Source organism: Dendrobates tinctorius, unplaced genomic scaffold, assembly GCF_039654945.1.
Source record: "Dendrobates tinctorius isolate UK_male_01 unplaced genomic scaffold, ASM3965494v1 ptg000011l, whole genome shotgun sequence".
NCBI lineage: Eukaryota > Metazoa > Chordata > Amphibia > Anura > Dendrobatidae > Dendrobates > Dendrobates tinctorius.
Window position 1 is genome coordinate 115,055,085 of NW_027361679.1, and position 15,593 is coordinate 115,070,677.

At 42.9% G+C, this 15,593-nt stretch overlaps 1 protein-coding gene across 4 annotated transcripts in view; it reads right to left on the reverse strand.

Annotated features, from left to right (window-relative positions):
• Window positions 1-1,338: 1,338 nt before the first annotated feature.
• Window positions 1,339-15,593, reverse strand: part of LOC141049741 (uncharacterized) — a 214,271-nt gene continuing 200,016 nt past the window's right edge. For all 4 annotated transcript variants that reach the window (XM_073546490.1, XM_073546480.1, XM_073546475.1 and 1 more), the window contains exons 3-6: window positions 13,295-13,384; window positions 11,894-12,059; window positions 11,268-11,534; window positions 1,339-3,078 (exon numbers count right to left, since the gene is read on the reverse strand). In XM_073546490.1, coding sequence (XP_073402591.1) covers window positions 2,707-3,078; window positions 11,268-11,534; window positions 11,894-12,059; window positions 13,295-13,384 — 895 coding nt within the window. In that variant the 3' untranslated portion in view covers window positions 1,339-2,706. The remainder of the gene's footprint in view (window positions 3,079-11,267; window positions 11,535-11,893; window positions 12,060-13,294; window positions 13,385-15,593) is intronic.

Genomic DNA, 15,593 nt, shown 5'->3' on the forward strand with positions numbered 1-15,593 from the left:
ATACCCTATGAGGAGGCAGCATTATACCCTATGAGGGGGTGCATTATTCCCTATGAGGGGGGCAGTATTATACCCTATGAGGGGGCAGCATTATACCCTATGAGGAGGGCAGCATTATTCCCTATGAGGGGGTGCATTATACCCTATGAGGGGGTGCATTATACCCTATGAGGGGGGCAGTATTATACCCTATGAGGGGGCAGCATTATTCCCTATGAGGGGATGCATTATTCCCTATGAGGGGGGCAGTATTATACCCTATGAGGAGGCAGCATTATACCCTATGAGGGGGTGCATTATTCCCTATGAGGGGGGCAGTATTATACCCTATGAGGGGGGCAGTATTATACCCTATGAGGGGGCAGCATTATACCCTATGAGGGGGTGCATTATTCCCTATGAGGGGGTGCATTATTCCCTATGAGGGGGGCAGTATTATACCCTATGAGGGGGGCAGTATTATACCCTATGAGGGGGTGCATTATACCCTATGAGGGGGTGCATTATTCCCTATGAGGGGGGCAGTATTATACCCTACGAGGGGGGCAGTATTATATTCTATGAGATGGCTGCATTATATTCTATGAGATGGCTGCATTATACTATGTGAGGGGGCTGCTTTATATTCTATGAGGGGGCTACCCCAACTCCTGCTACATAATTAAGACATGTACAACCTTATATTATACCCGGATATTAGCGTGTTTTACCGCATAATTGGTGGTCTGGTATTTAACTCTATGCAGCTACATAGTGGGCCCCAAGAATGATTTTCTCTGGTGGGCCCAAGGTGTTCCAGTCCGACGCTGCACAGGCGTGTTAGTAATGAACAGTGTGGTGGCATTATTCCATCACTATGAGGTGGTATTATATAGTCTCAGCATGGCAATAATATTTATCCTTATATAGTGGTATTATTGGTTGCTTCATGGTCTGCACTGATGCAGGAAGACATGTCATTGTTCCACCATCAGCAGGACCGCTGCAGCCTGTGGTTGGCTGCAGCGGTCTAGGGACTTGAGCAGTGTGTCATTGGATGCAACGGATGTAGGTGGGTGCCAGTAGGTGATTATCACTTAGTTGGGTATTTTTATACACCCATTTAAGTCCAATATTAAACTATTATATTGTCTTACAATTGTCATATTTTGCTCTTTTATGGCATTTTCATCAGGTTCCCAGTGTTATTCTAAACAGAGGTTCCATTCTGAAACATTTCTTGAGCTGTGTCTATGTAATTATACAGTCAGGGGGTGGACCCTTCAGCACAATCTGTACTTACTGTGCTGGCAGCAGCTTCCTCCCTGGGGATCAAAGGATGGGAGGCAGAGTCCAGAATAATTTCAAACAGTTCAGCTTTATTATCTTCCGGACACAAAACTTCCAATACACCATTTGCACACTCGACACGGTACCAGCAATACATCTTCTACAGCTTCTCTTAGCTTCATCAGCTACACCAGAATGGACCACAAAGTAACAGCAGAACGAGGAGCCCAGTGAAAACGGCACTTCGTCCTCTCTCCCTGGAACCAACTTCAGCTCATGGAAATACTCGTCTACAAGGTCGTCCACCCCCTTTTTGTTATCCTGTCCGTGCACTCGCTGGTGGCCCAGTCAACTACTTCATCAGCTCCCAGATTCTGGCTGTCGCTTCCCACAGTGACTCATCCACTGGCTTCTCTATTTCATCAGCACCCAGACTTTGGCTGACGCTTTCCACAGTGACTCATCCACTGGCTTCTTTGCTGTAGATACCATGTACTTCTTCTCTGCTCTGCACAATTCTCCCACGGGATTCACCTCACACTAAAGGCCCCGTTACATGCATCAATGTCCCAGCGATCCCACCAACGATCCGACGTGGATCACACACAGTGATGTTGCTGGCGAGATCGCTGTGGTGTCATAAAATCAGCGATCTCGCTGTGTGGCAGCTATAAAGCTCAGGAACAGAGACGTCCGAGCAACATACGGGGTCCACCCCCCACTGACTACAATCAGGAAATGTCTCTCACTAGTTCCCAGCCACCACTCCTACATTTAACCCTGAAATGAACTACAATTGTGCTCTATTCTTAAATGTGCTCAGTGCCCCCATCTTGTGTCCTTTCTTACTAACTACACTGCCCCTCACTTACTTATATTAATATGGCAATAAAAAAACATATCTACAGCCTACACATAATACACAAATACGTAAATCAGAGACATTAAAGTATGGCAAATATGTTCAAGTAAACAGTAGTATAAACTTCTACAGGGCTAGGCCCTGACCCTCTTGCATCTAGATCTTAGCACAGGATTATACTGCAGACTTGCAAACCTTTTTATACACAACTGTTTTGTACAGATCTATAATATAGTATTGATAGCCTGCTATGGGCTGATGTATTACCTCCACATGCCTTTAATTTTACAGGAAGACACACAGATGTTTGGGGGTCATACAGAAATTCTCATACCAAAAGACAATGGATTATTACAGAGGAATTCTCCTCTAGGATCACTGATTACAGGAGAGACTCCATTTCCTCATGGAGGATAAATATGTAGGCTGTGTAGTATGGGCACATAGGGTTGTCTTGTGCTGCAGTACGGGTTACAAGAATAAGATTTGCATGAGCACAAACTTTAAGAAATCCACAAAATTCACTATACGGTATTATATACAGGAGATTTTTCAACATAAGTCTTCTTTCCTGTTTAAGAAAATCCTGGTGCAAATGGAGGAGGTGCTTTGTATTCCTCTGGGGCAGTTGGTTGATGGTATCCCTGCTGAGGTGTATGAGGTGACATCTTCTGCCCCGTTTGTGCAAAATGTCCAAAACTGTCCCTGACAGTTTTCATGTGTGCTGCCATTGAGTTTTCCATTTTCTTCAAATCCTGAGCCAATTCTCCGTCTTTCATGAAAGAAACTGCTTTGTTTATTGCGGTTTTACACGCCTTTAAGGGTTTCTTTGATGAATTGACCATTTTTTCTTCATTCTTAGTGGGCCACATAGAGTTGTCAGCTGGATTTGGATATGGTAAATCTACACTTTGTGCTTTAACAATTGATCTGTGTTCACTTGGAACCTAGGAGACAAGCAAACAAAAGTGTAACCTGGTTAAATATAGTATTTAAATTGACATTTTTATTCATATTTCAGGAACAGTTGTTTCCCAAAAGTCAGTATTTTGCTTTTAGCACAACTTTTCATTATCAACATTGTTGGAAAAATGCTTATTATTGTACACAGTGGAGAAAATAAGTATTTGATACACTGCCGGTTTTACACGTTTTCCCACCTACAAAGAATGGAGAGGTCTGTAATTTTTATCGTAGGTACACTTCATTTGTGAGGGACAGAATCTTAAAAAAATACAGAAGATCATATTGTATGATTTTTACATAATTACATTTTATTGCACAAAATAAGTATTTAATACAATAGAAAAACAGAACATAATATTTGATGCAGAAACATTTGTTTGCAATTACAGAGGTCAGATGTTTCCTGTATTTCTTGACCAAGTTTGCACACACTGTAGCAGAGATTTTGTCCCACTCCTCCATACAGATCTTCTCCAGATCTTTCAGGTGTTGGGGCTGACTCTGGGCAACATTCAATTCAGGTTCCACTCCATCTGAAGATTTTCTATTGGGTTCATGTCTGGAAACTGCCTAGGCCACTTCAGGAGCTTGAAATGCTACTTACGGAGCCAGTCAGTTACTCTGACTGTGGGTTTTATGTCATTGTCATGCTGAAAGTACCAGCCATGACCCATCTTCAATGCTCTTACTGAGGGAAGGAGGTTGTTTGCCAAAATCTCGCTATGCATGACCCCATCTATACTCCCTACTGTACTGTTCAGTCGTTCTGTCACCTTTGCAGAAAAGCACCCCCAGAGTATGATGTTTCCCCCACCATGCTTCACAGCTGGGACGGTGTTCTTGGGGTTGTACTTATCCTTCTTCCTCCAAACACAGCAAGTGGAGTTTATACCAAAAAGTTCTACTTGGGTCTCATCTGAACACATGACCTTCTTCCATGCCTCCACTGGATCATCCAGATGATCAATGGTGAACTTCAAATCAGCCTGGATATGTGCTACCGTGATCAGGGGGACCTTGCATGCCCTGCAGGATTTAATGCATGACTGCGTAGTGTGTTTGAGACTGTAGTCCCAGCTCTCTTTAGGTCATTGACCAGGTCCTCTTGTATAGTTCTAGGTTGATTCCAGACCTTCCTCAGAATAATCCTTACCCCATGAGGCGAGATCCTCATGGAGCCCCATGTTTCTACTAATTTTCTGATAATTGTGCCAACAGTTGTTGCCTACTCCCCAAGTTACTTGCCTATTGTCCTCCAGCCCATCCCAGTCTTGTGAAGGTCTACAATTTTGTTCCTGGTGTCCTTAGAAAGCTCTTTGGTGTTGGTCATGGTGGAGAGGTTGGAATGTGATTTATTGAGTGTGTGGACAGATGTCTTTTATACAGGTAATGAATTCAAACAGGTGCAATTAATACAGGTAATGAGTGCAGAGTAGGAGGGCTTCTTAAAGAAAAACAACCAGGTCTTGCTGATTAAATACTTATTTCATGCAAAAAAAAAATGCAATTTAATTATTTAAAAATCATAAACAGGATTTTCTGGGGTTTTTTTGTTTTAAATTCTGTCTCTCACAGTTGAAGTGTACTTATGATAAAAATTACATACCTCTCTATTCTTTAGATGGGAAAACTTGCAAAATAGGCAGTGTATCAAATACTATTTACCACTGTTTAATAGTGCATTAGTTTCTGTCTCCAGCAATAGTGTTATATTACCAATAATACAATGTTAAAAATAAACGGAAATTTCTATTCACTCACTGTGTGTGTAGCTGGAGCATACTTTCACTTTGCAAGCTGACAGACAAAATGCTAAGATCCTAAGCTATAAGAAATACCAGTTGTAAGCTGTGTTATCTTTGTTCCTGAATAAATACATATTCACTGTTTAACAGCTGGACAGTACAGAGATTAATTCGCTGCCAACAGGTTATGGGCTCAGAAACCCAAAGAACCAGAAAACAGTCCAGAAGGGAGAGGGCAACAGTGTATTAAGAAGCAGACGAAGCAAAGATGGCTGCCAGCAGCAACTCTGAGAAGTTTACAGTGCCACAAGTGACTAACCAGAACAACTAATCCTGGAAATTCGAGGTAAAGATGCTATTGACAAGAGATGGTGCGGGAAATACATACAGGAGTCTAAAACTGACCCACTACCAGAAGACTTGAGTAGAGATGGATCAAAAAGAAAAGCACAAAGCACTCAATATAGATGATGATCAGATTGTGCATGCACAGTTGAAACTGCATGCATATACTATATAAAAAGACACATATGCATGTTTTTCTTATTATCTGACATGAAATCAGAAAAAACCTTTCCCGTTTTAGGTCAATCGGGATCACCAAAATGATTAATATTTTCCAAATGCCATAATAATGAGAGAGAGAGAGAATGTTTTAAGTCATTTGTATTACTGCAAAGTCAAAAGTTTACATACTCTAAGATTATTATGCCTTTAAACAATTCTGGACTGCCCATATGATGATGTCATATATTTGGAAGCTTTTTTGGGGCAGCATCTGAGTTAGAGACACACCTGTGGATGTATTTAAATGAACAACTGAAACACACTGCTTCTTTATGTAGCATCATGGGAAAGTCTCAAGAAATCAGCCAAGATATTAGGAAGAGAATTGTGGACTTGCACAAGTCTAGCTCATCCTTGGGTACAAGTTCAAGATACCTGGAGGTGCCTCATTCATCTGTACAAACAATTATAAGCAAGTACAAACAAGATGGGAATGTCAGCCATCATACTGCTCAGGAAGGAGACGAGTTCTGTGTCCCAGAGATGAACGTGCTTTGGTCCAACATGTGCATATCAACCCAAGGACAAAAGCAAAAGACCTTGTGAAGATGATGGCGGAAGCTGGTAAAATTGTGTCAATATCCACAGTGAAATTAATACTGTATCAAAGAAGAAGCCAGTACTCCAAAAGAAACATAAAAAGCCAGATTAATGTTTGCAAATGCACATAGAAACAAAGACCTTAATTTTTGGAGACATGTCATGTGGTCAGATGAAACTAAAATTGAACTTTTTGGGCATAATGACCATCATTACGTTTGAAGGAAAAAAGAAGAAGCTTTAAAGCCTACGAGCACCATCCCAACTGTGAAACATGGGGGTTGCAGCATCATGTTGTGGGGTTGTTTTGCTGCAGGAGGGACTGGTGCACTTCACAAAACAGATTGCATCATGAGAAAAGATTATGTGGCAAAACTGAAGCAACATCTCAAGACATCAGCCAGGAAGTTAAAGCTTGGGTGGAAATGGGGCTTCCAAATGGACAATGACCCGAAGCATAATGACAAAATGATAACAAAGTGACTTAAGGATAACAAAGTCAATGTTTTCGAGTAGCCATCACAAAGCCCTGATCTCAATCCTATTGATAATGTATGGGCAGCAAGGTGACCAGCAAACTTGGATCGATTACACCAGTTTTGTCAGGAGGAATTGGCCCAAATTCCGACTAACTATGAGTGTCTGAGAAAAGGGTCTGAATACTAATGACCATGTGCACATGAGGAATTCTAAGCCGTGTCTTTTGCAGTCTTCCTCGGACGCAGAGGATCCTGCTCAGCAGAGAAATAGGTCCCAGCGTCTTGCTCAGACTCGAGCTGTGCATCTAGAGGCTGCTTCCGCTACAGGTTCAGCTATAGCAAGTCCAGCTTTTGCCCTTCTGAGCATGCCCGTGAGACGACCACTCATTGGTGGTCGGAGGTCACATGCCCAGGTCCTCAAGCGAGTCCGGATTGGCTCGCTAGCAAGGTCCTTGCAGACTGGCATCTATGAAAGGATCTCATGGCCGCACGGCCGTGCACTAGTATAGTCCAAACATGTGAAGTATGTGCATGTGTGAATGGTTCTGGTGCAAGCTCCTAATTATCCCCTACCCTCTTGTTGTGTATGTGTTTAGGGAGATAGTAGTGAGAGACAGAGCTGAGTAGTGGCGTCGCCAGTGCGATGCCGTGTGCATAGTGGGTCTAGTTCGGCTCTAACCCCAGCATCCTAGGGGCTGAGTCCTGAGACCGCACTTGCGCTAAATTTGCTGTGATACTACTTTGCAGTGGTTCTGTGAGTTATCAAAGCTCGCCGCAGTTCACACCGGGTGACGTTTAACCCGCATGTGTTCGCTGTTATCCCGCGTGTGTTCGTTGATCACCCGCAATCTGTTCTGCCATTACATAGCAGCAGCTAACATCTCTGCACGGTGGACCCCGGGTTGCGAACGCACCTATTTATTATATTTTATTTTGGTGCGTTCCGCTACCCTAAGGCCTCTTTCAGACATCCGGTGTCAGGGGTCCGGCGGCCTGCGGCGAATAGCCGGGCCGCCGGATCCGGCCTGCAGCGGTGACACCGGATGTACATGCGGCCCCTGATGCGGCTTGGAGGACATTTAAAGGAGCCGCAGCACCGGGGGTCGAGAGAGCCAGCCGGAGAGAGATCGGGAGGCGAGAGAGCAGCCAGAGAGACAGCGGGGGACAAGAGAGCAGCCAAAGAGACAGCGGGGGACGAGAGAGCAGCCGAAGAGAGAGCGGGGGACGAGAGAGCAGCCGAAGAGAGAGCGGGGGACGAGAGAGCAGCCGAAGAGAGAGCGGGGGACGAGAGAGCAGCCAGAGAGACAGCGGGGGACGAGAGAGCAGCCAGAGAGACAGAGGGGGACGAGAGAGCCAGCCAAAGAAAGGTATGGAGCGTATGGAGAGAGAGAGAGAGAGAGAGAGAGAAGGGGAGGGGGAGAGAGAGAGATGCGCGCCGGGCACTTGTGGGGTTAAAACTCATAGTGCCCGGGCATGCGCAGTTGAAAAAGCCGGTCCGGCGCTGCAAAAAAACGTTGCAGCCAACGTTTTTTGCAGACGCCGGACGGCGCATGTTTGCCGTATCCGGCAAAACCCGGAGGCGCCGCATGTCCATCCGGCATGATGCGGCGATCATTACATTCTATGTGAAAAAACCGGATCCAATTCCGGATCCGGTTTACACAAATTTCGCCGCATCATGCCGGATTTAAAAAAACGGATGTGTGAAAGTAGCCTAACACTGTATGTGGGTGATAAGATTAAGACTCATCAAGAGGAAACTGAGATTGCAAAGATGACATTCTGAATCAACATTTTGAAACTAAAGACCTTGAAAATGTGATATACTGTAATATCTAGGAATCTGGGCCCAAAGAGAAGAAGATGGAATGTTTCTTCTAAATAAAAGTGCAAAAACTAAAATCTCAGTCAGTTTGGAATATCAGAAGCCAAAAGTATATAAACCCCAAATGGAACTATCCTGCTAAAAGCTGGAAGGAGAAGCTGATCTGTTATCTAACAATAAGAAATACAGACAGGCAGTGGGGGCACTTCTATACATAGCAACTATGACTCGACCTTTAATTTAAGGACATCTGCAGCAGGAGATCTAAAACTCACAGGCTATGTAGTTGCAGACTGGGATCGTTACTTTAGTGATCGTAAATCGACAAGCAGCTATTTGTTCAAGCATGGAGAATGTTCAATTTATTGATCCAGCAGAAAACAAATGTCTGTAGCTGTTGGAATATGTTTGGTACAACAACTCCATTCCTGTCTATAAATGTTCAGTTGCTAGATTTGTTTATAAAGTTAAAAAAAACTCCCAGAGGCTCAAACACGGAGAGCATATGACTGTGTTTCCTGTTTTTTGCTGTGTCTGTGTATGAGAGAAGAAGCCTGCTGTAGATGATGCACAGATAGAGACACACAAATGATTTATTCCTGAATGATCTATTAAGCTTATCATATATTGTTCCTGTTTGCTCCTGAATAAAGAAGCTATGTTGTCACACGCTTGGAGTGTCCTGAATAACCCTCTGCCGACAGTAGCCTTGTCATCTACAGAAGCAGAGTGTGTCTGCAGCCAACACAAGTCAAGAGGTCATTTGGTTAAACCAATTGTTAGGTGATCTTGGTAAGCCATCAACTCAACCAATAGTGATTTATGAAGACAACCAAAGATGCATTAAGCTTGCATGCAGGGAAATCGATGCGAGAACCAAACACATTGACGTTAAGCATCATCACCTGAATGATTGGATAGAACGTGGCATAATGGAGTTTGTTTGTTGCAAGAATAACCAGATGATAGCTGATGTCATGACAAAGCCATTCCATGAACCAAATTTGAAGAATTCAGAACCACTCTCGGAATAACAGGATAAGTAGTTGTTGAGTGGTGGTCTTGGAATAACGCTTATTATATATATATATATGTATATATACAGTGGGGCAAAAAAGTATTTAGTCAGTCAGCAATAGTGCAAGTTCCACCACTTAAAAAGATGAGAGGCGTCTGTAATTTACATCATAGGTAGACCTCAACTATGGGAGACAAACTGAGAAAAAAAAATCCAGAAAATCACATTGTCTGTTTTTTTTTTCATTTTATTTGCATATTATGGTGGAAAATAAGTATTTGGTCAGAAACAAAATTTTATCTCAATACTTTGTGATATATCCTTTGTTGGCAATGACAGAGGTCAAACGTTTTCTGTAAGTCTTCACAAGGTTGCCACACACTGTTGTTGGTATGTTGGCCCATTCCTCCATGCAGATCTCCTCTAGAGCAGTGATGTTTTTGGCTTTTCACTTGGCAACACGGACTTTCAACTCCCTCCAAAGGTTTTCTATAGGGTTGAGATCTGGAGACTGGCTAGGCCACTCCAGGACCTTGAAATGCTTCTTACGAAGCCACTCCTTCGTTGCCCTGGCGGTGTGCTTTGGATCATTGTCATGTTGAAAGACCCAGCCACGTTTCATCTTCAATGCCCTTGCTGATGGAAGGAGGTTTGCACTCAAAATCTCACGATACATGGCCCCATTCATTCTTTCATGTACCCGGATCAGTCGTCCTGGCCCCTTTGCAGAGAAACAGCCCCAAAGCATGATGTTTCCACCACCATGCTTTACAGTAGGTATGGTGTTTGATGGATGCAACTCAGTATTCTTTTTCCTCCAAACACGACAAGTTGTGTTTCTACCAAACAGTTCCAGTTTGGTTTCATCAGACCATAGGACATTCTCCCAAAACTCCTCTGGATCATCCAAATGCTCTCTAGCAAACTTCAGACGGGCCCGGACATGTACAGGCTTAAGCAGTGGGACACGTCTGGCACTGCAGGATCTGAGTCCATGGTGGCGTAGTGTGTTACTTATGGTAGGCCTTGTTACATTGGTCCCAGCTCTCTGCAGTTCATTCACTAGGTCCCCCCGCGTGGTTCTGGGATTTTTGCTCACCGTTCTTGTGATCATTCTGACCCCACGGGGTGGGATTTTGCGTGGAGCACCAGATCGAGGCAGATTATCAGTGGTCTTGTATGTCTTCCATTTTCTAATTATTGCTCCCACAGTTGATTTCTTCACTCCAAGCTGGTTGGCTATTGCAGATTCAGTCTTCCCAGCCTGGTGCAGGGCTACAATTTTGTTTCTGGTGTCCTTTGACAGCTCTTTGGTCTTCACCATAGTGGAGTTTGGAGTCAGACTGTTTGAGGGTGTGCACAGGTGTCTTTTTATACTGATAACAAGTTTAAACAGGTGCCAGTACTACAGGTAATGAGTGGAGGAAAGAGGAGACTCTTAAAGAAGAAGTTACAGGTCTGTGAGAGCCAGAAATCTTGATTGCTTGTTTCTGACCAAATACTTATTTTCCACCATAATATGCAAATAAAATGAAAAAAAACAGACAATGTGATTTTCTGGATTTTTTTTTCTCAGTTTGTCTCCCATAGTTGAGGTCTACCTATGATGTAAATTACAGACGCCTCTCATCTTTTTAGGTGGTGGAACTTACACTATTGCTAACTGACTAAATACTTTTTTGCCCCACTGTATATATATGTATATAAACTACTATTTACTACTGTTTAATAGTGCATGAGTCTCCATCAATATGCCAATAATACACTGTTAAATAAAACAGGACATTTCTGTTCACTCACTGAGTGTGTATCTGGAGCACATTTTACTTTCACTTTGCAAGATGACAGACAAGATCCTAAGATCCCAAGCTGTAAGAAATACCAGTTGTAAGCTGTGTCATCTTAGTCTCTGACTAAATATATATTTACTGTTAACAGCTGGACAGCACAGAGATTAATCCTCTTCTAACAAACATGCTAAAATACAATTACGTACTGTAGTGCTTGGCATCTGCAGTTCTGCAGGCAGTATTGGGTAGAGTCTGTTTACTGTGGTTGGATTGCATGGTGGTGTCATTACTTGAGAAGTGGAGGAATTGGAAGTCTGCAATCTCCTGGGTGGCACAGGTGGAATGTGCGTTTCCACAGGTAATGGATGCGGTGCGGTGATGCCTGTAGAAGAATCCCCTGGACTATGAAATGGTTTTAGCAATGTTTGGATGTTTTCAAATAATTCTTCATAATCAGCACTGGATGATGCTTTCTGCAACAGAACAGAAAATTAACATTTGCATCAAGTTGATCTGATCACTATACTGCTATGCTGATCTTTCCTTATTTTTAAAGTACATTAACCAGAAAATGACATCTATCTCCATCAAAATAATATTCCAAGTGCAAGATATAAAGAATCATTATTCTTTTTTTGTGATTTGGAGTGACATGAATATTGCACATCAGGTGTGAGTGTATGATAATATTATGGAATATTATATTTTATGGAAACCATTCAAGCTAAAAAAAAATCAAATGAGCAGCAAGCCTAGCTACTTCTGCAATGAAAATAAAAGCGCTTAATTTGGACTGTGGAATCTATTTAAACGTGAAAATACTGTCACATACCTGTCCACATGGCTGTGTTAACACTTCATTATAAGGATAGAGAGGATGCTGTATATGAAAGGTTACTAGGTCCTCTAGTGTATTATGCACTCTTGCATCTCCAGAAAGAATGCATTGTTGATCTTTGAAAACATCAATCATGAAATGTCTGTAGCGGTCCAGGGTCCTATAAAAAGGTGATATAATTTATCAGGACATCTTCTTAATGCACCTTCTCTTATTTTTTTATCTTTAGAAAAATCCTTTAACCTCTTCACGACATGCAACGTACATGTACTGCGCTTGTCGGTTCTCCCCCTTTGATGTCAGCTCCATCACTGAGCCCACATCTTTTTCAGCACGTTAGCTGATTTTATCAGCTGACATGTGCCCCTAACAGCCGCGGTGAAATTGCGATCCACCCGCGTCTGTTAACATGCACGCCGTCAAGCTTTGACAGCGACATTTAATATGCACGTGCCTAAAGAGCATCACAAACCCTGCCCATTGGAGTCCGTGTCACATGATCTCGGGTCGCTAATGGATTGGCATGGCATCCTGGGGTCTGCAGGAGACCGCTTTTGTTATCATAGCCGGATAACTGAGCGCTGCCCCGTGGTCGGCACTCATATCAGGTGATCATTTTAGCTACACAGAGCTGGGTTGAAGGCCAGCTGTGTGTAGCCCCAGGTGATCAAATAATCACAGCTTCTAGTCTCCCATGGTGACTATTGAAGCTAGTAAAAAGTAAAAAACAAATGTTTTTAAAAAATTTAAAAAATATAAAAGTTTAAATCACCCCCCATTCGCCCCCATTCAAAATAAAACAATAAAAAAATAAAAATACACTATAAAAAGAATTAATGCTATCGGTAAATTGCGTAACAACAAACAAGCCAAAACGCCAGAATTACTTATGGCATACATAAAAACGTCAGCTCGGCACGCAAAAAATAAGCCCTCATCCAACCACAGAACCTGAAAAAAAAGAGACACTACGGGTCTTGGAAAATTACCTTTAATTTTTTCTTTTTAACACCACTTACATAAAAAATTGACCTAGACATGTTTGGTATGTACAAACTCATAATGACCTGGAGAATCATAGTGGTAGGTCATTTTTAGCATTTGGTTAACATGGTAAAAAGAAAACCGACAAAATGTTGATGAATTGCACTGTTTTTGCAATTTCACCGCGCTTGGAATTTTTTCCCCATTTACATTACATTATATGGTAAAACCAATGGTGTCATCCAAAAGTACAACTCGTCCTGCAAAAAGTAATCCCTCCCATGGCCATATTGATGGAAAAATAAAAAAAAGCTATGGCTCCGGGAAGAAGAGGAGAAAAAAACAAACGCAAAAATAGAAAATGGCCCTGGCGTGAAGGGGTTAAGGCTTTGCATTTAACTATCACCTTACCTGTAAGATAAGCTGTACCCAATTCTACTTTCACTAACTCTGATAAGAAAGCATCCCATGGTCTTGTCTTTCAGTAAATCTTCTGCTTCCCTATGGTTGAAATAAAGACATTTTTTTTCATCAAATAAACCAAAAACTTTACACTTACATAGTGTGCAGTTCTATTTTCACGTAGACACTATTCCATTGTTTCAAAATCATCAATATATTCACATAATTTTAAATTGAAATTCTACTTCTATACATAATTTTCCAGTTTGCAAATAGAGTTAACATATTCATAATATGACAACAGTTGTAAAGATCTAAATACACAATATTAAAGGGGTTCTCTGCTTAAAATGTAAATTTGGCTGTGGGCAGCCAGGGAGCAAAACAGCATTGAAGCTGATATCAGAGTGCAGTTGTGAGAAGGGCTGTGGAGTCAGTAAATCAAACTTCCGACTCTGATTCCACGACTCCGACTCCAACCCCACAGCACCGGTCACTACTGAGCATTGTCATAAAGTGCAGCACAGATTCATCTCATCTACATCTCCACAGCACTGGTCACTACTGAGCATTGTCATAAAGTGCAGCACAGATTCATCTCATCTACATCTCCACAGCACTGGTCACTACTGAGCATTGTCATAAAGTGCAGCACAGATTCATCTCATCTATGACTCCACAGCACTGGTCACTACTGAGCATGTACAGAAAGTGCAGCACAGATTCATCTCATCTACGACCCCACAGCACTGATCACTACTGAGCATGTACATAAAGTGCAGCACAGATTCATCTCATCTACGACTCCACAGCACTGGTCACTACTGAGCATGTACATAAGTGCAGCACAGATTCATCTCATCTACATCTCCACAGCACTGGTCACTACTGAGCATGTACATAAAGTGCAGCACAGATTCATCTCATCTACGACCCCACAGCACTGGTCACTACTGAGCATGTACATAAGTGCAGCACAGATTCATCTCATCTACATCTCCACAGCACTGGTCACTACTGAGCATGTACATAAAGTGCAGCACACATTCATCTCATCTACGACCCCACAGCACTGATCACTACTGAGCATGTACATAAAGGGCAGCACAGATTCATCTCACCTCCGACCCCACAGCACTGGTCACTACTGAGCATGTACAGAAAGTGCAGCACAGATTCATCTCATCTATGACTCCACAGCACTGGTCACTACTGAGCATGTACAGAAAGTGCAGCACAGATTCATCTCATCTACGACCCCACAGCACTGATCACTACTGAGCATGTACATAAAGTGCAGCACACATTCATCTCATCTACGACCCCACAGCACTGATCACTACTGAGCATGTACATAAAGGGCAGCACAGATTCATCTCACCTCCGACCCCACAGCACTGGTCACTACTGAGCATGTACATAAAGTGCAGCACAGATTCATCTCATCTATGACTCCACAGCACTGGTCACTACTGAGCATGTACAGAAAGTGCAGCACAGATTCATCTCATCTACGACCCCACAGCACTGATCACTACTGAGCATGTACATAAAGTGCAGCACACATTCATCTCATCTACGACCCCACAGCACTGATCACTACTGAGCATGTACATAAAGGGCAGCACAGATTCATCTCACCTCCGACTCCACAGCACTGGTCACTACTGAGCATGTACATAAAGTGCAGCACAGATTCCTCTCATCTACGACCCCACAGCACTGGTCACTACTGAGCATGTACATAAAGGGCAGCACAGATTCATCTCACCTCCAACCTCACAGCACTGGTCACTACTGAGCATGTACATAAAGTGCAGCACAGATTCCTCTCATCTACGACCCCACAGCACTGGTCACTACTGAGCATGTACATAAAGGGCAGCGCAGATTCATCTCACCTCCGACCTCACAGCACTGGTCACTACTGAGCATGTACATAAAGTGCAGCACAGATTCATCTCATCTATGACCCCACAGCACTGGTCACTACTGAGCATGTACATAAAGGGCAGCACAGATTCATCTCATCTATGACCCCACAGTACTGGTCACTACTGAGCATGTACATAAAGGGCAGCACAGATTCATCTCATCTATGACTCCACAGCACTGGTCACTACTGAGCATGTACATAAAGGGCAGCACAGATTCATCTCACCTCCGACCCCACAGCACTGGTCACTACTGAGCATGTACATAAAGTGCAGCACAGATTCATCTCATCTACGACCCCACAGCACTGGTCACTACTGAGCATGTACATAAAGTGCAGCACACATTCATCTCATCTACGACTCCACAGCAC